Below are 25,570 nucleotides of genomic sequence, written 5' to 3' on the forward strand. Positions count from 1 at the left end.
ATTTATTCATCTGTGCAAAGAGAAACACAGAAAGGATACACCAGGGACTAATGAGATGGATTATCTAGAGGGAATGGGTGGGAATTGGGTAAAAAGAAAAGAAACAATTGGAAAGAGGAGTTGCCACCATCTCTCAGAGTACACCATTTTGTGCACCTCTGACTATGGAACAATGTTCATGTTTCACACACATGAAGAAAAAATAAAGTAAAATTACCAAGGATGGAAGAAAAATCTTTTAAGGAAAATACATCAGAAACATGTGAACTAAAGTTCATTTCAAATGATGTACTCACTACATGGAAGGAAGGCATGGAAAATGCACTAACCCAGGTCACTTTTTACTGTTATTACTCTAAAAATTAAATATAATTCACATACCATATATTCATTCTCTTAAAGCACATAATTCAGTGGATTTTTGTATATTCACAAAATTGTGCAACCAACACCACCATCCAATTACAGAACACATTCGCCAACCCAAAAAAGAATGCCTCCATATCCATTAGCGGTCATTCAGTCACTACTCCTCCCTCCCCTAGCCCTTTGTAATCACTAATTTACTTTGGTCCCTATGGATTTACCTATTTTGGATATTTCATGTAAGTGGAACCATGTTTTTGTTTGGCTTCTTTCTTAACCCAATGTTTTCAAAGTTCATTCAAGTCAAGGTATATATCAATACTTCATTCCTTTCTATGGCTGAGTAGTATTCCATGGTGTGTGTGTGTGTGTGTGTGTGTGTGTGTGTACATATATATATATACATACACATACTACTATTGTTATCCAGTCATCTGTTGATGGTTTTTGGGTTGTTTCTTTCCGGCTATTATGAATAATGTTTTATGAACATTCATGTTTTACTTTTTGTTTGAACATTTTTCAATTCTTTTAAGGTCTACAGCTATTAGTGAAAAGGCAGTTCACATGAGACTCTCATTATGCTTGTTGGTACACTTGATGGTATTCCACACATCTTTGAATATCTGTTCATTGTCATTGTTTTTTTTTTTTTTAAATAGGAAAAAAATTGACCAATCTTTAGCTTCACCAAATATTTCTTCTGCCTGCTCCAATCTGCTATTGGCCACTTATGTTGAATTTTCCGTATCATTTACTGTACTTTTCAATTCCTAATTTTTTTTTCTCTTATAATTTCTATCTCATTGTTGATATTCTCTATATGGTGAGACTGTGTTCTCAGATTTTATTTTAGTTTTTTAAACATTGTTTCCTTTGGTTCTTTGTACATCTCAAAATGGTTTATTTAATGTCTTTGTTGAATAATTCTGAAGTCTGGGCCTCTTGGGGAACAGTTTGTTTGCTTTTATTTCTCCGTATATGGGGCATACTTTGTTTCTGCAGGTCTTCTAGTATTTTAGAAAACTGGTCATTTTAAGTAATATAATGGTGCAAATCTAAAAATCAGATATTCCTCTCTCCCTAGGGCTTGTTGTTCCTGTTTTTTGTTGTCGTTTAAATGTACTTTTGTGAAACTGTCAAGTCTGGATTCTTTGTTGTGTATGGCCACTGAAGTTTCTGCTTCATTAGTTTAGTGGTACACTAATAACTGGACAGAGATTTCCTTCAATGCTGGAATCAACACTTCTCCAATTTTGCTGAGAGGCTCTGTGTGTGTGTACGGGGGCACACCTTCAGCACTTAGCCAGGAAGTGGACAATTCCACCTGAGCCTTCATTTCCTGCTTGAGTAGAACCTCAAGGTCAGCTAGAAGTTAAGAGCTTAGCACCTTCTCAGCTCTTTCCTGAACAAAGACACAGCCCTATGCATGCACATGACTTGCTTAATTCCAAGAAATGTCAAAACTTATCAAAGTCCCTAAGGATACTGAATTCTCCAGATTTCCTTTTAAGCTTTTTGATAAACGCATTTGTCTCAACTGTTATTCACTGCCTTAGGCAGATGTGATGTTAAACAATTACCTCTGATAGTTTTTGATAAGTGACATCAGGAGAACAGGCTTTTCACACTGAGCAAGTTCTTGGTCAAGACAGACTTGCAAGTGGGGTCTTCCAGTGGATAACCACACTGGTCAAATAATGACAGTTCTCAGTGAATGTATCTTTGAAGCAGGTCCAACCCTGTTCTTCTTCCTCTAGTGGCTGCCAGGGTGCTGGTTTTCACTATGATTGTGAGCTGCTGGCTCTCAAAACTATCAAGGATCTGAGGAGTGAGAAGTTGAAAATAGGGCAAGTTAAAATGTCACAAAGATCACTGTTCCTATCAAGATGCATCCTTTCCTGAAAAATACTCCCTGGATTGCAGTCAACCTGTGGCTAACTCCATAGTTCAGAACAGGTTGATTCTGACAATATAGTTTTCTCACTGCTTTTTAGGGAGAGAATTCCGGTATGTCTTTACTCCACCATTTTTGCTGACATCATTTCGGGTAACTTTCAAACTTCGTTTTGAGACCATTTGTCCTTGAGCTAAAGAAAAAAGAACTCTAAAACTATACTGAACTTTGGCTAGCAGACTTGTATTTTGCAGAGGCATCAGTTAGCAATTTTGAAACTAACTTCTGTGTATTCTAGGGTTGAGAAAATAAGTAAATATACTGTGGATAAGGAGAACCATCTTTCTCACTGTTAGATAGCAAAAGGACACAAGACAGCCTGAGTAGGCTCCGACTGGCCAAATTAAGGACAATTTGAACATCAAAATAAACAATGGATTTCTAATGCTGACCATTATATAGTAATAGGAATCAGACTGGCCATTCTACATTAAATGACTAGAAGACTGGATAAAATATATAAAACTTAGGTTTTCAGACAATGGACAAAAGGCAGTACGATATAGTAATAACTCAGAGAAAGAAAACAAACCAGTTGAGCGCTTTAGCTCATTGCATGGAGTTTCCAACTACACTGCTGAGGGAAGGAACCCTAGAATAGCTCAGTGGCCTTACTGAAGAGACAGAGTTCGGAGTTTACATAGACTACTGTGACTAGAATTTGAAGCAAAATACTAGAGAAGAAGGAGATGAACAGAAAACAAGTGCTCTGGAGATCTTTGGCAGGACCCTGTCAAGCCTATGGCTTAAGACTGATCTGTGCAATGTATGAGGAATCTGCCAAGGCCAGGAAAAAATTCACCAGAAAGGAGTTTGTGAAACAACCTACAAAGGGCCAAGTGTAGTTTGTGTTCTCATCTCACCAGATATAACAAAAGGATTTGCTAAATAAAAGACAAAGCATCAGGCAGGATGCTCAGAAAGGGAATGCCTCTGGAGTGGAGCCAAATGAACCCTAGGCCAAGGTTTCTCAATCTTGGCACTGCTGACATTTTGGGATGGATAATTTCTTGCTGTATACAAAGTAGAATGTTCACTAGCATCCCCGGCCTATATTCACTAGATGTAACACAAAATATCGCAGATGTTGTGAAATGTTCCGTAAGGGTAAAACTCCCCAAAACTGAGAGCCACTGCAGACAAGATCATTAAAACAGCTATTAACGTCCCACGTGTTCAAGGAAGTAGAGAAAAACCTGAACGTGATAAGAAGACAAATGAAATATTATAACAAAACCAATGGCAAAGAGAGGGGGGGAGAAGAGAAGAGGAGGAGGAGGAGGAGGAGGAGGAGGAGGAGGAGGAGGAGGAGGAGGAGAGCCACGGATAAAGCAAATGTGGTAATGTTACTGTTTGGAGAACCTGGGTGAAGAATATTGTGCAGTAAAGAATTTGGCTTTGCCCAAAGAGAGAACTGCCTTTGCCACTTGGCTTCTTGGAGGTAATCTGAGGAATACCTGATAGAAGTCTCTTTGTTTAGGGCAGCAGCTAGCTACAATCATTTGGGCAATCAACTGATCATGCTTACATATTGCAGCCACCACAAAAATTCTGGACACCAAAACTTGAGTGAGCTTCTAACACTGGCCAAACTCTAAGCACACTGATGCCAGGATGGTAAAGTGTCCTGAGGACAACAGAAGCTTTGTGTTAGTTAGAACCCTCACAGACATGGTCCTATGCATCTCTTCCTTTGAGAGGTTCTAATTTGTACCCTTTCCCTGTAATAAACAGTAACTCTGAATAGGTTTCAGTGTGTGTGTGTGTGTGTGTGTGTGTGTGTGTGTGTGTGTGTGTAGGTTTCAGTTAGTTCTGGGAGTTTTGTAGCAAATTTTTGAACCTAAGGGTGTTTGGGGAACCCTTCCCCCACAACCCCCACCTCCAAACCTGCAGAAGTGTCAGAAGTATCGGAAGTGACAGTGGTCTTGTGTCTTGTGTGGGCTCTTCCCTCTAACCCTGTAGCTGGGCCCTAATTCCTTGCAGTAGGATAAGAAGTCTAGGGCAGACTTGGTGGTCTGGAGGACAGTACTCTCCAAGTCACAATTTGGCTAAACCTGGGTAGGCATGGACACATTTTTCTTTCACCTTTCCTGTAATAATTTTTCATAATTAAAATTTCAATGGAAATTAATTTTAATTTTATATAATTGACATCTCAAAATAAAATTTTTAAAGCAGGGAAAGTAAATTTTGCATTCAACAGCAAAAAACAATTTTCTTTCTGTATACTCTCTTGAATTCCATTGCTTTAGTTATCTAAATTCTTAAGCTCTTGAAAATGACAGAAATGACTCTCCAGAGCTTATGAATTTCTGCTAACCAGAGGCCTTTTCCTGCCATTAACAGCAACAAGGAATTTCCTTATCTTTAGTTAGTTAACCAAGAACCTTTAATTTCTTCCAGAGAAGCCAAAGTGAAACATTTGAAAGGAGTTTCAAAATCCTGTCTTCCTTTGAAATAACAGTACTGTATAGCGAGAGTAGTCCCTTCCCCTGTGAGGCATCTCATAACCTCATTCAGTTCTCTGGAAATGCTCCTTCAATCATACCTCCTTCAGGATTTGTCCTTATAAATAAATTCCCATCCATGATTCCACAAAAAAAAATGTTTCTATAAAAGCACATTAAAGTAACTACATGTTATACATTCTTGATATAAACAAGTATTTCTATGCAGTGACATATATAACCAATTTTTTGGTCATGTTGCTACACTAAAACACGTATGTTTCCTAAAAACTAGAGATAAAATTCAGAAATCAAAAACTGGGAACTTATTTTAAAAGTCAAAGAGATCACAAATCATTAAAAGTATAATAAAAATTAACATTTATTTTTATAATTTATTGTCTTCATACCCATAATAAAAGTTAACTTAGTTTTGCTAAGAATAACTCTTAGGAAAGATGATCTATTTTAAATAACTATAATTTCCTCATATTTTCCACTGTAAAATATATCTCCTAAACATTCATTTTCAAGGCAAGAAACAAGAGCTACACTTGTCATATTCACTTCATGATAAGTGCACATGACCAAGACCGAGAGAGTTGTGATCTCAGAATTCTTGCACAGAGGGAAGAGTGTGGGTATATTATTAAGAAACAATTTAAGTATGTACTTGATTTGTGCACGGCTTATGTAAACATAACTTTAATAACAGGCTGGTTCACAGAAAGAAGTCCTAATCAATCATCAAATGTAATTTTTTTCCCCTGAAACACAGCAATTTTAGATTGCTGTTCTTTCCGCCTCCTGCTTGCTTCCCATGAAGGATGAAGAGGCAGCTGTGACTGCTGTTTTGTATTTTCAAGTCCTCTCTGTGCACTCTTATTAAACGGATTCTTGAGCTGAAGTTCACTTTGCCGAAAACCTGGGAGGAGAAAGCAAAATTGTGAAAACTAAATGCCTAAAGACCATACAAGAGAAAGACATTTCATTTTCTCACATCAGCGTTTAAAGAAGGAATTTAATTTTACTTCAATGGAATATACCACAATTTAAAATCTAAGTCTAACAGGAATAGTTTGAAATTGTAACATACATATGAATAGGCAATTTCGGGACACATGCCTTCTAATATTTTAAACAGATGTTTATTGTGTATCTCCTCATGTATGTTGTGCTGTCTTATTTGCATTGAGGAAACAGTTTAAGAAAGGAAACAATGCAGACAACATGGAAGGCCAAGAAAAAAAAAAAGAAAAAGAAAAAAAAGAAAAGAGCATCTTATATTTTCAAAGGAACATCATTAGTTTAGGATATCTGTGTATGATGTAGCCAGAAAATTCACATGTATTTACTAAAATACTCGATCTGACCATGGTGATGGGAGGAGAGATGAATTTTTAAAGGGCTACTGATTGATTCCACTGCCTTGTTATTGAACATAAAATTATTATGAGATAAATTACTAAATTCACTCCAATTTAAGACAAAGCTCTTTTTCAATCATAAAATTATCCACCAGATACAAGGGTGGCAAGTTGCTTCTAGTCCTTACATCCTCTTAAATTATAAGATACTTAAAACTACATTATTTTGAACAAGAAAGTAGCATTTGTGAGAAACACATCAGCCAGAAAAGACATGAATTAATGCATGTTTATAGAATGAGGGTGGGGGAAAGGGAGACAAAAATGTAACAGAGATTTTAAGTAGTACATGGGAAGTGTAATTTCTCCACTGCAACTTAGACATCATTCACTGTCAAAAGCGTTCTCAAGATCTCCTTAAAAAGTAAATGTCGTAACATTACACAAACAAACGCACACAGTTTGGGACAACATTTCCAAAACATTTATTGTACACAGAATTCAAAACGTCCTGCATGCTACACAAATCACATGTGGTCTAAAAATCTGATATAATACTCAGAGTGGCTCTAGTGATGAAGAACAAAGAGTTTAAATGTTAAAAGAAACTGCTTCATAAAAAATGAGATTTAAATAAGGCAGTATTCTAAACTAATATATATTTTAGATAATTAGGTAAAGTATATTTGTAGGTGTAAACACATTATAAATTAAATTCTATAAATATATAAGCTAAGCGAAAAAACAAAAGCCCTTCCACTTGGGTCTCCTCACTGGGAAAATGTGGGGGTGCCTGCAGTTTACAGTTACTCTGTGTCTGAATACAAGGTAAATGAGGCAAATGCCACGTGTCTGCCAGACCTACTTTTCTTTTCCTCCTGGGTGCACAGCCAGGATGCATTCCCCATCCTGACCACAGCTAGATGAGGCCATGAAGCTGAGTTATAGCCAAAGACATGTGAACAAAAGGTCTGATCAGAAAAACCTCACATTCGATCCTTTAATCTCTTTCTCTCTCTCTGCTCCCAGAGAGCACAGAGAAATCCCAGAGGCACGAGATGGAAGGAGGCTGCAAAGAGCACAAAGGCTGTGACGAATGAGAATTCAATCACCACGATTTGGTGGCTGCTTGCTACAGCAGCCAGTCTACTACGAATAAGAGCAAAGTGCCACTCGGAAGGAGGATGCAGCCATCACAACATGTGCATTTGGCACTGGCTCGGCCGTTCAGTGGTAGGTGGTAAGGAAATGGATACCCGAGGCTGAAAAGTGGGCACATCTCCCATGCCAATGAAATGGGCAGAACTGTGGCCATTCTCACTGTTGCCAAGTGAGAACCTGGGAGGCAGGCTGTATGCCTATGGAGTTCCCAACACCAGGGTAGGTGGTGGGAAAGAATAAAAGAATTAGTGTACTGATGGCTCTTTGGCAACAGACTACAAAAAAGAGCAGCGTCCAGGAAAGAACTGGCCAGCTCACAGACAGAAACTGAAAGCAACAGAGAATCCAGGTATCTGGGAACTAACTTAAGGTTAAGAAAAGCCTTTGGACTTTGAAAGTTAGACGGGAGACTAAGATTTTAAGCAGTAAAGGCCTCTGGAGATTCAGCTCCAGAGCAAAGTTAAGAGTAGAGTATGGCCTTCTCAACCAAACCTGAGAGTCTCAACACAGCAGACACATGGAATGATGCTTGGGGTGGGGAAAAAATACCCTCAAACATAAAGAAAGCAAGTTTGACAACTTGCTCTAGGAAAAAATTGGTGGTGTGGTGACTAGCTCATGGATGGACTAACGGGAAATGAAGAAGTCAGAAATCCACTAAGTTTTGGAGGGACCTGTGTTGTGAGAGAAACCCTAAGTCTGGGCTGAAAAAACTCTCTTGAATGTTAAAGACTCTGAACGGTCTCCAGGACCATATGTTTTTACCAGTCACTTGGTGCAGCCCCCAAGGAAATTATACCAAATGTCTGCTTCAGGTGTGGCCATAGAACAAAAACCTCCCAAGAAGACAGTCAGAAGCCAGGAAGAACAATGGATAAGGAAGTTCCTCCAGCTCCTCTACAATTTTTGCTCAGTAGTGGTAGACATGTTATGTGCCTCCCAATTCTCTCTTAACTGACTGGAAGTTTATATTGTGGTTACCTTGTCCCTGATCTGCCACTAAATATTTGGTTATGAGCTGGGGACGGGCAGTCTGTGTTTAAGTGGCCAGGCCACCAAACTTGGGGCAGTCCCATCCAGGAAACCGGATGGAAAGTACCGCCTCATCCAGGGGATGGATGATGCTGGGCTGGGACTCTGAGGTGGATTCCCTGGGAAGGAGAGAAGTGTGCTCTGTTTGGGGGAGGGGCAGTGAAATGGAATCTCTCACATCCGGTGAGGGACGTGTTTAAGAAATTCCACTTTCTTTTTTCCTCCTAACCACACAATTAGACAACGTTTCTTAGCTCCCCTGTGGCTAAATGGCACCATATAATTGAATTGTGGCTAATGAATTGTGAGTGTAACTGATTCCTGCCACTTTCTGGCCTGGCCCATGAAAACCTCGTGCACAATTCTCCATGTACTTCTTCCCTTCTGCTGGCCAAAAGGAAACTGCAGGAGGAAGGAGCTATGAGATGAAAGGAGCCTGATCCTTGAATTACTCTATGAAACACAGCCCCTCTGTCAATTCACAGTGGACTGTGATGTGAGTGAAAAATAGATTTTAATTATTTTAAGCCAGTGAGAGTCGGGGATTATGTATAGAAATGAGACTACCCAAATATATTTGACTTATTATGAATTAACGTGAAAATACTTTGATTTTACTCTTAACCCAGAAAGTAACATACTTGTTACTGAATATTTAATGGTATGGTGCTAAGACATAACGTATCTCAGTTCAAGAGAAATCAAATAGAGCCAATATGTCCTGGTAAGTTTTATTTACACCTTTCCTCCTGGCACAGATAGGTAATAACAACAACAACAGAAAAACCAATTACAATTTAAAAATCACACTGAGGGGCGCCTGGGTGGCGCAGTCGGTTAAGCGTCCGACTTCAGCCAGGTCACGATCTCGCGGTCCGTGAGTTCGAGCCCCGCGTCAGGCTCTGGGCTGATGGCTCGGAGCCTGGAGCCTGTTTCCGATTCTGTGTCTCCCTCTCTCTCTGCCCCTCCCCCATTCATGCTCTGTCTCTCTCTGTCCCAAAAATAAATTAAAAAAAAAAAAAAAAAAATCACACTGATAATTAGAAAATGTTCTGTTCCCCTTTCTGTGGGTACATAATTCATTCAGACTATTAAGCAACCCGGAGTTTTTATCCTTCCATTCTGGAAAAGTATCAGTTAACTGTATAGAAAGGGCAGAAAGCCAGTAATACATACCTGGGGTTTTGCTTTTTGGAGCCTGTTCTCTGTAATTTCCAAAAGAAGAAAAGACCATTAGGACTTTAAAAAGATAAATAACTTTACAAAGATAAAATAAAATAAACTAGGGATAAAACTCAAAGGACTATCGCACTCCCTCATCCCCCCAATCAATAAAAAAATGATAACCCCCCCCCAAGTTTTAGCTATATCAAAGTTTGATTTTACAATCAGTATTTACAACCAATATTACAACAGAAACATGTGAATTTCCTTCTCACCCCACTTTCTTACAGGGACTTCTGGTCATAAAATATCCTATCTTGGTTACATATGTACTGTCTCCACTCTTGAAGACCATCCAGACAAAAAATTTCGAAAGTCTTCATAAAGCAGGAAAGAGTCACATGTAACAAAAATTAAGATTTACATTTTGTGAGAGATGGAAGGGATAACGGTATGTTATTCTCAAGTGAGAAAAGAAATGGAGCCTTGTGAGGCAGGTTTGGGACACATAAAAACGATTTTAATTAATTTTAAGGTTCCAAATATGGTTGTGTGTCTTTCTACACTTACTGCCCTGGAAAATGTTAACATCACAAGTTTCTGTTCTATTAAAAATTATCCTTGACTTTACAAAAACAATTTTCTGAAGAAAATAGCTGTTACTGAAGAAATAAGCTAACCGTGTGAAGCTATCTCCTACCAGATTAGAATTACAAATGAAATTAAACTTACTGACTTATCACAGGAGAGCTGTGGAAAGTGGTGGTGAATAGCAGGGACAGAGGCAGCAACATTACCAAATACATAGGAGTCCGGAGAAGCTCAGTGAGAGCAAACATTTCATAAGAAAAAGACTGATGTTTAAAATAATGATGGCTCTGGGTTGTCAAAAACAAAGCCCACTGTTCTTTTTTTTTTTATTTTTTTTTTTATTTTTTTTTTAATGTTTATTTATTTTTGAGACAGAGACAGAGCGTGAACAGGGGAGGGGCAGAGAGAGAGGGAGACACAGAATCGGAAAGAGCCTCCAGGCTCTGAGCTGTCAGCCCAGAGCCCGACACGGGGCTCGACCCACAAACTGTGAGATCATGATCTGAGCCGAAGTCGGATGCTTAACCGAATGAGCCACCCAGGTGCCCCAAAGCCCACTGTTCTTTTCAGAAAGTTCTATTTAAAGAGTAAGATATGTGAGACGTTTTCAAAAGGTTTTCATCAAAAGCAAATTCAAAGTTTGAAGACTTTGGTCATCTAAGGGATAAACTTAAATTAGCTGGACAAATTACCTGGCTACAGGATAAATGTGGCACTGCCATTTAGGTATTTTTAAAAATTTTTATTTTAAGATGTCCCCCTTTTTTTTAAAGTTTATTTATTTATCTTGAGAGAGAGAGGACAAGCAGGGCAGAGAGAGGCAAAGAGACAGAGAATCTCAAGCAGGCTCCAGTCAGCGCAGAGCCCAACATGGGGCTTGAACCCAGAACCATGTGTGATATCATGACCTGAGTTGAAAGTGAGTCAGATGCTCAGCCAACTGAGTCACCCAGGCACCCTCCCATATGTGTATTTGTAAATATGATCCGAATATAACATTCAAAAGGGCCAAGTCTAAACAAAGGATGTGTTCTATAAACTACATGTATGTATGGGAGAGATTCTGTCGTAGTTAGGATGTGCAGATATTTCTTATCTTTAAAAAAATTAAGAACTAATAATTATTTTAGGATAGAAAAAATACTCTTACCTTCTGGAGATTTTAGATCCAGATAAAGAATGGAAAAACACTGACTCAAACTTCCTTGATTCTGTACTTGGCGGGTTTTTGTCTTTTCTTATATTCTGATGGGTTTCAAGTAGATCTTCTTCAGGTAACACTTTTTTGGGGGGGTTTTGTTCCTTAACAGAAGAATGGCAACTACTTTCCTTCTTTCGTGTCCGTCTGACTTTCCCAATGAAGAAGTCATCACCACTGTCACTATCCTCAGACATTGAAGACTGTTTGTAAAACCTTTCTTCTGTGCTATCATCAAAATACTCCTTTTCTTCTTCCTGTAATTCTTCTCCATCACTGTTATCACCAAGGGAGCTATCGGACCCTTTCCTTTTTTTAGTTTTACTTATTGTTTTCATTTTTGGGTCAGCAGGTGTCTTCCGCGGTTCAGACGGAACTACAGAATCCCTTTCAGAAGGCTTTGATGGAGAATCTGGAATGTCTACAGCATTGGGTCCATGTTCCATCTTGGTTATTTTTTCTTTTGAATTTCTTGGTTTCTTTGCCAATATTTTGGCTTCTTTCTCTTTTTGCTCACTGACAATAGTTCCTTCATGCTGTAACTTACTGGCATCATCATTTGAACACAAAGTGTCCTTGGAATGATTTTCTACTGAAGCATTCTTTGATGAGTTAATTTCAACAACATTTTGTCTTGCATCTTTAAAAGCTTTGACAGCAGCTGCAAAAGAAATAGCACATGACTTGTTTCAGCATTAAAACAGATAATAAAACATAACTGTTTCAGTACAGTATTTCTTCAACTATTTGGATATACTTAAGAGGAGAACTGCAATTACATTAAATATATATGATAGATCTGAACCCACAGAAGAACTCTAGTGACTTTAAAAACCAAACTGAGAAGAAATGCTCAGAGGTATTCAATTTAAAACTCTAAAATTAACCATCCTTTCAGGCCTTGGAGTTATGAAAAATAGTGGAAACTTCACTGAATACAAATAAGAAAAATAAAATGGACACTTCAATTTCTTTAGCAAAATTGTGTTGATATGATTGTGGCACATTATAAATTGTGCTTTCAAACATAAAAATAAATATCTTCTAATCTCTGACAACATTTAATTCTTTCAACGCATTTTATAATAATGAAAATTATGTGAGTACGTGGCCACATCAAAAGTAATATTATGAATTACATTAATATTTAGCAAACCAATTGTATTCAAATTTACCATGAATATATGTTATATATATAAATACATACATATTTATATATTAGAATTTAGGAAAAAATACAGATTTAATTTTTCATTAGACATCAGATAACTTCGATATTATCAGGCACCTTACCACATTTAAAAATATTTGAAGGAGATATTTATAAAAGGTCCTCAAAATGAAAAAAAAAAAAAACCATAGAATAAATAAATCAATAGCCATTTATTCAGAATCATATACCCAAGTGCATTTAGGTACATGGCTTAAAAGTCATTTAATTCATACCTTTTAGCACATCTATTTTTTTCTTCAGAAGAGGATGCACTGCTAGTCTAGCAATTGCTCTTTCAGTTGCAGTAGAATCAGGCTGCAAATTGAAATAATAAACATGGGAATAAAAGCCAGATAGTACTATTAAGAAGTGAATAAAAGAAAATCTATTGTAATTTTTTTAAAACGAAGAGCTAGGTAACAGGAATTTGTCAGTAATCTCATTAGATAAATCACTTGTATAATCCATGATGAAGAAAAAATAAAGCTCATGGTGACAAAAATAATACTGCCCTGAACAATTAAATCATCTAATCAGGAACACCTTGGTGGCTCAGCTGGTTAAGCAGCAGACTCTTGCTTTTGGCTCAGGTCATGATCTCATGGTCTGTGAGATCGAGCCCAGGGTTAGGCTCTGTGCTGTCAGTGCAGAGCCTGTTTGGGATTCTCTCTCTCTCTGCCCCTCCTCCACTCATACTCTCTTTCTCAAAACAAATAAACTTAAAAAAATTATCATGTCATCCATTAACAAATATTCTTTGTGGTCTTAGTATATTTCCAGAACTGTGGTAGGCATCCTGTGTGATTGGGGGGGGGGGGGGGGGGGAGCTCCTGCTTTCAAAGAGCTTAAAAAATCTAGTTAAAAATAGACTAAATCAATATGAAAGAACCAAATAACATATTAGTACTAAGCTGGGTGATTCAAAATATTGTATTGTTTGAAATTCCAGTTAACAGAGATATAGAAATTATCTGATGTTAAATATCTGTATTTTGAATGTCTGAATATCTCTACTGTACTCTCAGAATGTTCTACCAGTGCTTGGCTGATAGCCAACACTTCATAAACTTGATGATGCCTGAATGGAAGCTGATTATATATAATAGTTAATATATTTATGAATTTAGAAAAACCAATGATTTGGGATAATTTCTTTGAATATCATCTGTAGGCTGACAACTTCCATATTTCTAACTGCTACTCTAACTTGAGATTGAGGCTCCTGTATGAACCTCCTGCTTGACATATTAAAAGAGAATTCTTTGATATCCTTCCCAAAGCTACTTCTTCAGTCTTTCCTATCTTACTGTATGTAATTTCAATTTTGCTGGTTGTTCAGAACTAAAACTTTAAGAATTCTTCTATCACATTTCTCCTTCCTTCACGGCTCACAATTATTCCTTTAGCAAATCCTATAGTTCCAAATGCAAAATAGATTCAGGGCCAGTCACTTCTCACCACTTCTGCTGTTAAGACTTTTGACCAATTCACTGACACCTCTCACCTGCAGCACCAACGAAATATCCTCAAACCTGGTCACTTGCTCCCCTACACCTGATTTTCCATATAGCATCACAGTGAGTTTTTAAAAGGTAACCAGATGATGGTATGTCCTTATCTCTTCTTCTTCAAGCTTTACTGCCTTCTGATGCTTAGGCTATTCCATTATAAGCTCTTCTCTACCTGGAATGGTATACTCCCAAATATATACATGGCTGATCATCTCGTATTATTCATATATCTGCTCAAATGTTATCTGAACTAACACAACACTTGCCATAATTCTTTATTTACTTCACATCACTTAGCACTGCATGTCAGTGAAGGTATTTTCCAATCTGTGAGGCAGGGGCTTTGTTTTCCTCATTGCTACAGACATAGTGCTTGGATCGGTAACTGGTAACAGGCTGGATTCGATAAACATCTCATAAAACAAGTGAATACATTTCACTAGGGTGTCACGTAGAGCTGTCAGCCTCAAATGTCTTTATTTTAAATTTACTCTTCATTGTTAATGGACCAATATAAAGCTTTTTTTTCCCTTAGTAATACAAACTTATGAGCACATTAGTATGTGCAAGATGATGGCAGTTTGAAGTCAACTGTGTTTGAAGGACTTATCCAGGCAATGTACAAGAATCAGTTGCTTTTCTATGAAATAGCTAAAAGGAAAATAAAGAAAACAATCCTATTTACAGTATCATAAAAAATGATAAAATACTTAGGAATAAATACAACAAAGGAAGTGAAAGATCTTTACACTTAAAACTTGGTAAGACTTTAATAACACGAATCAAAGAGGTTGCAAATAATTGTAAAGGTATCTGTAATTATAGATTGGAAAAATTAGTATTGTTAAAATATCCGTAGTTCCAAAACTACCTATAAATTCAATGCAATCCCTATAAAAATGCCAATGGCATTTTTCATAGAAATAAAAAAAAATCCTACAATTTGTATGAAACCACAAAAGACCCCGAATAGCCAGAGCAATCTTGAGAAAGAAGAACAAAGCTGGAGGCATTATGCTTCCTAATCTCAGACTATAGTACCAACTTTTAGTAATAAAATAGTATGGTATTAAAATAAAAACAGACCCATAGACTAATGGAATAGAAAGGAGAACCCAGAAATAAACATTTGCATGTACAGTAAACTGCTATTTGATGAGGGAGTCAAGAATACATGATAGGAGAAAAGACAGTCTTTTAAATAAACAGTATTAGAAAAACTGGATATTCATATGCCAAAGAATGAAACGAGACCCATATCTTACCACTCACAAAAATTAACTTAAACTGGACTAAGAAGAATGAAATGTGAGAAGTGAAACTGTAAAACTCCTAGAATAACACGTAGGGAAAAAAATTCCATGACACTGGTTGTGGCAATAACTTTTTTTGGATGTGATACCAACGGCACAAGCACCAAAAGCAAAAATAAACTAGTGGGGTAAGATCAAACTACAAACTGGCTGCGAAACATAAAAAACAGTCAACCAAGTGTAAAGGCAATCTACAGAATGGGAGAAAATATTTGCAAACCATATCTCAGATGAGGAGCTAAAATCCAAAATATGGAAGGAACTTATACAACTCAACAGCAAATAAATAAAACCAAATAAAAATAAAATCTGATTTAAAAATGGGCAGAGGACTTGAACAGATACTTTTCCAAGTAAGAAATGGCCAACAGGTACATGAGAGGAAGCTCAACATTACTAATCTCTGGGGAAATGCAAATCACCCAAAACCCCGATGAGAGATCATCTCATACCTGTCAGAATGGCTAGTATCAAAAACAAAAGAGCTAACAAGTGTTGGTGAGCATGAGGAGAAAAGGGAACCCTGGCACACTGCTGGTGAGAATAAAACTAGTACAGACACTAGGGAAAACAGAGGAGGCTCCTAAACAAATTAAAAATAGAAGCAAATGAAGTCAGTTATCTCAGAGAGATGCTGTGTTCAATGAAGTATTATTCATGATAGACAAGACATGGGAACAACCAGGAGTCCACTGATAAATGGAGTGAATAAAGAAAATGTGGTGTCTATATACATATATATGTAAGTATATACATATATATATACACATATATATACACAACTGAATATTATTTAGCCATGAGAAAGAAGAAAGTTCTTCCATTTGCAACAATGTGGATGAACCTGGTTGGCATTACAATGAGTGAAATAAATCAGACAGAGAAAGACAAATACTGCATAGTAGGACTTATAGGTGGAATTTAAAAATACCCAAACTCACAGAGACAAGACCAGATTGTTGGTTGCCAGAGACTGGTGTTAGTGGTGCAGGAAAAGTGGTGGAGGGGGAGACTTCGGTCAAAGGGTACAAACCTCCAGTTAAAAGATGAACATCTAGAGATCCAATACTCACCAGGTGATTATACATAACTATACTTTATTATATACTTGCAAGTTTCTGAAAGAGTAAATCTTAAATGTTTTCACCACACAAAAAAATTTAATTATATAAGGTGATAGATGTGTTAATTAATTAACCTTATTATGGTGATCTTTCACAATATATATGTGTATCAAACCATCAAGTTGTAGAACTTAAACTTACACAATGTTTGCTATATGTCAATTATATCTCAATAAAACTAGAAACAAAAAATAAAAAAAAAATTACCAAAATATTTAAAGTTACTATATCAGCATCTGTAGACAAAAAGAAAAGAAATAGTTTCTCAAATTCTCATTTAGCTGTAAATCTATTTAACAATAACACTGTCTTGTAGTTAATGTGACAAACCTACTTTGTGCACTATGATATCTGCAAATATACATTTCAACATGTCCTTATTACTTCTAATTTTTATAAACTGGAAATTTTGATAAGGTCAGCTACTTAACACCACCACCAAATATCTTAGAGAACAAAGTACTCCTGTTCTACTGAAATCTGAAAAAATGTCAAAGCTATTTAAGAATACTTAAACATCAAGAGATAATACAGTGTAGAAATTTCATGAAAATCTTGGTGAGTATGTGAAGGTGCACAAAACATTTCATTTTTCTGGCAAAATGAAATTGAACACTGAGAGGATCAGCCCTGTCATTTTTAGATCTGACACAAAAAGGACTTTGGAAGGGGTTGAAAATGCATTACCAGAATGTTTGATCTGGAAGAGTTTATTAGAGAAATGAAAAAACACAACAAACAAACACAAACAAAACAAAACAAAAAAAAAAGCAGAGCCAGAGATAGTGCCCTGTCTAAAGCCATGCAACTAATGGCAAATCAACAGTAGCCAGAATGCAGAAACTCCTAGAAATTTAAGCTTCTTCCCTTTGCTGACCAGCAATCTTTGTAAAAAGAATGCATTGTACAGATCTCCTTAAGGTACATCTAGTCCTTCAAACTTCCTTACATTTAGTTGCCAGTTGTTTTTAATTAATTTAGATCTGTTCTTGATGGTCTGTTACTAATTTGCAAATCTGAGTAGCTTATGATTTGGGGAGTAGAATTCTAACTGGGAAAAAGGGCAAACCGAAAAACTGTTAATGGCATATACATACTTACATGCTTTATCAATACTAAGGATTTCAGTTAGACCAATAAAAAATGTGACACATGTATTTCTTAAAATATTTGATTTTAAAAAAGTCTTAGTTAAAAATATCACCTTTTATAAGCGAAAACAACCATTTAAATAAACTTTATTTCTAAGGAAACAATGCCAAATTTAACATTTTAAACTTCTTTTGAAGTTTATTCTTAATACAGCAATTTGAATTCATTCAATGTTTTTGAATTCAAATTTTAACAAGAGGTAAAGGGAATACAGACCAATGATTTTACCCAATAATTAGACTAAACAGTCCTGACTTGATTTCAAGATTACCCAGCAAGTTGGGAAGAAGCTAAACTCACAGTCCAGTTTCTGAACTCAGTCTAGTATTCTCTATCAGTTTTCTTCTAAAGTATGTGAGATCACTTTTCTCTCATTCTGTGACTCCCCTCCAAGCCCCCTCCAAGCTTTCTGGAAAGGAATCAAACATAATTATGAACAAAGAGGCTTGTGAACTGAGTGGGTGCAGGTTCGTGGCGCTGGCAGTGCCCTGGGTCTCCGCTGCAAGCCGCCAGGTCTCCATTCTGCTGAGGACACTGGGGGAGGTGTAAGAGCTCACAAGAACAAGCAGGGCAGAAGCTGCCATGAGACCCTTCAAATCCTTTATCCCTCCTTATTTTGTTACTGGTCACCTTTCTGCCTCACTTACGTTTTCCCTCTTTATATTTACTGATACTTACATTTATATAAACATGCCTCAATATGTGAAAGCACGGACTTACACATTAAGGACACAAACATCCTCTTCCGAGGCTCACAATCTTGCCCTAATTTCAAAGGTTAAGACAATAATGTACAAAATAAGTGAATGTGATAAACCTCCTTGGAGAGATGAAAAATGTTATGGTGGTTTATAGAAGAAATTCAGTCATATACCTTAAATTTAAATGAACTCATTTATTGTGAAGCTTAAAATGCTACGTATTCTCTATGAACAGTTTTTACACCTGCATGAAAAAAGCCTTCACAATATTAGAGGATGTGTGAAGGAACCACAGCTTTCCTTATTTAACACTGACACAACATTTGCCATGGAAAATTCTCAGGAAACTGTGGTTTTCACACACCTCCAGATTCTTCCATTTCAAATAAATTACATAAAAAAAGGGAAAACACCTCATCTTTTTATGGAAAAATTTTATTTTGGCATCTGGGTATTTATTATGAACACAAGCATTTGGTGTTCAATTCTGAAAGGAATTTTGAGAATGTACATGTGAATATAAACAACAGTCTAAAAATGAAAAAGCTCTCTTACATGCACTATTCATTCCTGTGAAATGCTGCCTAGAACAAACGGACTCTTAATGCAGTGGTAGAAGTAGAATGCTGGTATGTTTCTGACATTAATTAGACTTAATTTCAATTCTAGGTTTTACCTAAAGATATATGAATGTTTGTATTTATTAAAAATATCTAGGGAGGTAATATGAACCAGTCCTTTCAGCTGATTCAGAAGAACTGTGGCAACCTAAGGCTCTGAGTCCCCACTTAAGGCAACGGGAGACCTTTCTAGATTTGTTCAGGTTGTATAAAACCTAGGACACCATGTTTCCAAGATGTAGTCTGACCGACAGGGGACCCATTCCAGCATTTTCTCTTAAACTTTTGTTTTATGGGCAGGACCAGGGTTTAGACCTTGGACCTGCCATCTGCTAATGACTGACTATAGGGGTATTTTTGACCCTTCTGGGCCCCTGTGTCTCATTTGTTAAATGGAATTATTATCATCTTCCCAGAGAAAGCTAATATATAAAAAGCATCTAATGAGTCAGGCAACTAGTAGATGTTAACAGATATTAATTTGCTTCCCCTTATCCTGTGGTTGTTTACTATAACTATCTTTTACTCCCCAGAAGATGACATATTCCTCTAGAAAATACTCTGTGTCTCCTATTCCCTTCCTATATTCCACACTGCCCGGCTGATGGCTTTGCAAGCAACAGATGTTTTTAATTGAGAAGCTCCTGAAATTCTGGCACCAGCTGTCTGGAAATGTCAGAATTATCATCCTTCAACTCTCTAGCTTTAAAATTTCATCATATACATATTAACTGCCTACTTAACCTTTCCACCCCTTTTCTGCATTTCACTATTACGACTACACACACACACACACACACACACACAAACCCATGTGTGTGAACATATACACACCTGAATGCTTTCCACATGAGATCACTGTTGTAAGATCAATTGAGATAAGACTGTATATGGAAGAACTGTGCAAGTTGTAAGATATTACACACATTAGTTTGCTCTGCTCTGCTCATCAGACAGCCTCAAATGTGCAGAGCTCTAGGTAACAGACTTCATTTCTGTGAGGTTATCTTCCACTGAGCAGCTTTTCTTTTTTTTTTTTTTTTAATTTTTTTAATGTTTATTTATTTTTGAGACTGAGAGAGACAGAGCATGAACAGGGGAGGAGCAGAGAGAGAGGGAGACACAGAATCTGAAACAGGCTCCAGGCTCTGAGCTGTCAGCACAGAGCCCGATGCGGGGCTCGAACTCAAAGACCGTGAGATCATGACCTGAGCCGAAGTCAGATGCTTAACCGACCAAGCCACCCAGGCGCCCCATGAGTAGCTTTTCTATGACACACTGAAGAACAATCAGTCCTCCCTCCACAACACTGCTATCCGCCTCATTTTATAGAAAATTAGCAAATTTTCATACACAAGAACCAAATCCAGTGGAAGAACATCACAAATGAAATAAAATACTAACAGAACAGGTGAAATCAAATAGCTTGGGAGGAATCTGAAATGGTTTCTAAAGCAGGGCAGTCTCCCTTGGCTTTAAATCCCTGCAGGATTCCATCAAGAACTTTGATGAAATAAAACAATTTTTCCTCCCTTCCTCTCTACCTTCCCATCCTCCCTTCCTTTGTTTGGAGGAAGGTACTAACAGGGCAAAAATATAATCAGGTTTCACTTGACACTTCACAGTGAGATCCTAAACTTTTTACCTGAACTGCTATTAAAAATCTCATGACTACAAATATGGTCCTATGCAAATGATTTTACTTATACAAAGTAACAATGATAAGCTAACATAGACATTTGTTTCCCCATTTTTTGGACAAAAGATATTTCACACAATGGAAAAGCTGAACAAAGGGTTGTACGTAGAAGATACTCTAAAAAACTGATGTGCTTTAAAAAAAATATTTATTTTTTGAGAAAACGCGCACGTGTGCGAGCAGGGGTAGGCAGAGAGAGAGAGAGAGAGAGAGAGAGAGAGAGAGAGAGAGAGAATCTCAAGCAGGCACCGTGCTGTCAGTGCAGAGCCCGATATGGGGCTTGATCCAGCAAACCATGAGATCATGACCTAGCAGAAATAAAAAATCGGACGCTTAACTGACTGAGCCACCCAGGCACTCCTAAAAAATGTACATGACACGTGTACTAATATTAACCTTCCAAAGTGAAAACAATCAGGCTAGGAAGATTTAAAAAAAAAAAAATACAAACATTGGATTTTTTTATCGTGGGTATTTTCAAATACTGCCAAGTTTTACTGTTAAGAGTTTAAATGGAAACGTTATTATTAGGATACTACATTGCTTTTTAGTCTCACCGTAAGTGAAACATTAATGAAATACTTCTAGAATTCAAATTTAGCATCCAGAAAGTTCGAAAAATTTATTTCAGTAAAATCTTAAAAGATTATTTTTTTAAACTCTCAAAACAAAAATACATTCTATGATATTTTTACAGTTATCACTATTCTATTTGACATGTATGTCACCATTATGCCTGAGATACAGACCAAACTACAGTTTAAAACCATAATAGGATCATATTTTTTCCTTCTCTTCATGAATAAAATCCTATGAAAAATTACTGTAAAATTATGCTGCTACAAAATAGGCTGTTGTAAAACCACATTCAAGACTTAAGTGTTTTTTTTTTTTTTTTTTGGTTAATGTTGGACAATGACAACAACAACAAACTCTCCCTCCCTTCAAACAAACAAAACTCTTTTATGTTCTTACCATCTTAAAATGCTTTAAAATTCAGGGGTGCCTGGGTAGCTCAGTCCAGCTCTTGATTTTGGCTTAGGTCATGATCTCATGGTCATGGGATCAAGCTCTGTGTAGTGCTCTGTGCTGAGCATGGAGCCTGCTTGGGATTCCCTCTCCCTCTCTCTCTGTCTCTCTCTCTATCCCTACCCCATCTGTGTGTGCACTCTCTCTCTCTCAAAATAAATAAACATTTTTTTAAAAAATGCTTTAAAATTTGACATGTCTCATACCAATTGTAGAGAAGTCAGTGGGCAAACTGACATTCATAGTTGGAGATTCCAACACGTGTCTCTTGGCACTCAATAAAACAAGTAGGCAGAAAATCAGTAAAGAAAGAAATCACCTGAACAACACCAACAACTAAAGTGACCTACCTGACATTTTAGGACACTGATCCCAAGAGAAAACATATCGTTTTCAAGTACACAGGAAATATTCACCAAGGTAAGGCACGTTCTCAACCATAACACAAATAAAAATCAGAGAAAATGTGCTCATGGATCATAAAGGGAACAGTAATGAAAAGATACCTAGAAGATCCCCTAATTGCTCAGAAACTAAACAATACACTTAGAATTAAACCACAGGTCAAAGATTAAGTTTCAAAGGAAAATTAAGTTCTTTGAAAAATTGAGTTCTTTGAACTCAAAGAAGACGAGAATACAACATACCAAATTTAAGGGTGCAGGTAAAAGAGTGCTTAGAGGTAACTTTATAGCACTACGTGCTTCTGTTACAGAAGAGGAAAGGTCTAAAATCAGGGCCTGAAGTTTCCACATTAAGAAACTAGAAAAAGAGCAAAATGAACACAAATGCATGAAACAAGAAGCAATACGGGTTAGAACAAATGCCAATGAAAGTGAAAATAGAAAAACACAAAAACATCAATTAATCCAAAATCTGTTTTCAGGTTGGAACTCTTATATGTAGACACTACAGAGTGAGTGGAAATGAAAAAGGGGAAACAGGAAGGGAAAGAGAAAGCGGGGGGGGGGGGGGGGGGGAATAGTACGGAGCAGAACTGGTTTGCAGTCCTAACTGTGCCACATAACAGTAGTCTCCTTGACTCAGCTCACTCCATGCTTTCTGATCTTCCGTTTCCTCATTTGTAAAAACAGGGGTAAAAATAATCTTTCACAGAGCAGTAAATATGTTGATTAAATAAATTAGTAACAAAAATTACTTGGAAAAAAATAAAAATACTCTTTGTACTCATTAGTAAGAATAAGAGACTAATTGTCTCACATAAATGCCACATTTTAAGTTCAACATACCTTTGAGGACTTTGAAGGCGTGATGTTACAAGCAAAGTAGTATTCATAAATTACCATAAAATATTTTTTTAGTGGCAATATTGGAGCTCAAGTGGGGAAAAATCATCATACATTAATAGTAACTGGCTGGTTGGTAAGTTTTCTCTTCAAGGAAAAGGGTGACAAGAAAAAGAAAGTCAACCAATTATAGATATACCTTTTTGCAGATTTTTTCGAAGTTGATATCATCACCGAGAGCAGATTTAGTTACTATATCAGGTTTCAATTCCTATAAAAAAAATAAAGTAATTTTAGTTATGAATCTAATTTTAAAGCATCATTCATTACTAATTATGAGGTACATTCCTTCCCATGTTTTGCTTTTAAGAAATTTGATATTAAATAAGTTCTTAGTTTTTAGACAAGAATAACTCCTATCATAGTAATAAATTATCATACTCTGAAAAACCACAGAAAAAGGAATTTAAGAGCTAATCCTCCTAAGATAATTACACTCAGATTCCAAGGAAGCCAGAAAATTCAATGTGCCAAGAAATCTCTAGCATAATAAAAACTCTTTAACTGAAATAAGATTAAAATAGTTCAAAATGTTAATTTAAGATTTCAAGATTCAGGGCGCCTGGGTGGCTCAGTCGGTTAAGCGTCTGACTTCAGCTCAGGTCATGATCTCACGGTCCATGAGTTCGAGCCCCGCGTCAGGCTCTGGGCTGATGGCTCAGCCCGGAGCCTGCTTCCGATTCTGTGTCTCCCTCTCTCTCTGCCCCTACCCTATTCATGCTCTGTCTCTCTCTGTCTCAAAAATAAATAAACGTTAAAAAAGAAAAATTAAAAAAAAAAAAAGATTTCAAGATTCAAAGAAATTACTTATTTCAATGACATTTCAGGACATAGGCAATTATATCATTTTATATCAAAATGTAAATCTTTATAGAGAAATACTTAATTTTAATTATTTATTAAAAAATCTAACCAACACAATACTTTTATATTATGCAAAGAGTTTATTTTAGAAAATTGAAAAACAGAAAAGCAGAGAAAAAATAAGTAAAATTACTAGCACTGTTTATTTACATGGTTACAATTCTATTACACACTCTACTACATGCTTCTTTAAGAGAATTTAAGTTTGATATACATTTCACTAAGTAACAAAGGGTGACTTTAGACCATACAAAAATGAAGTTTCTCTTAACAGCTATCAAGTTATTCTATTGTGCAGGAAAAAATACAGTGAACATTTGCATATTTTTTTTTCATAATATTGTTGAGAAGACAGCTAAATAAAAAATCAGCTAGTTGGTTTTAAAACAACATTGACTGACAGTGAGGTAGACGTGTGTGATATGGTAAAAATTGTGGGGCGCCTGGGTGGCACAGTCGGTTAAGCGTCCGACTTCAGCTCAGGTCACGATCTCGCGGTCCGTGAGTTCGAGCCCCGCGTCAGGCTCTGGGCTGATGGCTCGGAGCCTGGAGCCTGTTTCCGATTCTGTGTCTCCCTCTCACTCTGCCCCTCCCCCGTTCATGCTCTGTCTCTCTCTGTCCAAAAATAAATAAAAAAAAAAAAAAAAAAAAAAAAAATTGTGTAGGTACTATTACACAAAAATGATTTAATTTATATTTTAAATAAAAATAGAACCATAGCATTTTGTGAGCTAGCTTTATCATCTAATGACAGGGCAAATGTTTATCCTTTTTTTTTTTCCCATTCTCTTACATCACTGTCCTTATTTGTTTAACCAAACTTTTATTATTGGACATATTTTCTGATTTTTATCTTTTAATAAATAGGAGCAGAATGATATCCTTGTACGTACTGACTTGTGTATCTCCTGAAAAATGTCCACATATTCTATATTAAAGAGCTGTGTAAAACTATGTTTTTGGAAAGAGGAAAATGGAAAAAAAATTAAATATTGATAATTATGATCCAATATCATAAAGATTAGAAAGCACGGTTTCTGAGAATATTCATTCTTATTGTATATACACTAATATGACTGTACACTAATATAAATATTAAAAAAATCTATATAAACAGCATAAAAAGACTCTTACTTTTAAGTGTGTGTGTGTGTGTGTGTGTGTGTGTGTGTGTGTGTGTGTATGTATACATAATACGTCTTCAGGAACTGGTGAATTAATATGAAAGATTAGCTTCCCCGAGGTAGTTTAAAGTCAGTAAAATTATTTACAGTACAGCTAAAAAAAAAAATCCAAATCTTAAGACTTGCCCTGCTTTTGTCAATGGCTGGCTCTAAGTACTTTTTTCTACTCTGTAAGTGAAAAAGTCATTCTAAAGAGTGAATCAGTTAAATTTTATTGCAAATATGAACATAATGCTTCCAGAAGGGAATGATGTTGCCTAAATCTCAAACCATCCACATACTCCTTCCTAAAGAATAAATTCAACAAGGACTACAAGAACCATGCCTTCTTCATTATTAGGAGATACAGGATAATGGAAACTTCAAAACATCAAGTTGAGAAACTTAACACCAAATTCAACAGAGCACTCACTGCATCACAATCTTGTGCACACAAAAAGCCAGGGAATACAAGATTAAGAAGACACTGGGAGAAAAAAAAACGTGAGTGAAGGACATACACGAATGACAGACAAAAAGCACCACTAGAAAACAAAAACTACTACAGAGAGTCAAAATGGATACAAGACT

General features: G+C 36.5%; 1 protein-coding gene across 1 annotated transcript in view; it reads right to left on the bottom strand.

Annotated features, from left to right (window-relative positions):
* Window positions 1-5,127: 5,127 nt before the first annotated feature.
* SRFBP1 (serum response factor binding protein 1) overlaps window positions 5,128-25,570 on the bottom strand; it is a 66,820-nt gene continuing 46,377 nt past the window's right edge. Inside the window, exons 4-8 of the mRNA XM_019469566.2 lie at window positions 23,092-23,163; window positions 12,730-12,811; window positions 11,236-11,944; window positions 9,507-9,535; window positions 5,128-5,695 (exon numbers count right to left, since the gene is read on the bottom strand). Of these exons, the coding sequence (XP_019325111.1) occupies window positions 5,511-5,695; window positions 9,507-9,535; window positions 11,236-11,944; window positions 12,730-12,811; window positions 23,092-23,163 (1,077 nt within the window). The 3' untranslated portion in view covers window positions 5,128-5,510. The remainder of the gene's footprint in view (window positions 5,696-9,506; window positions 9,536-11,235; window positions 11,945-12,729; window positions 12,812-23,091; window positions 23,164-25,570) is intronic.

This window comes from Panthera pardus, unplaced genomic scaffold (genome assembly GCF_024362965.1).
Source record: "Panthera pardus isolate Hobbes unplaced genomic scaffold, ASM2436296v1 HiC_scaffold_2, whole genome shotgun sequence".
NCBI lineage: Eukaryota > Metazoa > Chordata > Mammalia > Carnivora > Felidae > Panthera > Panthera pardus.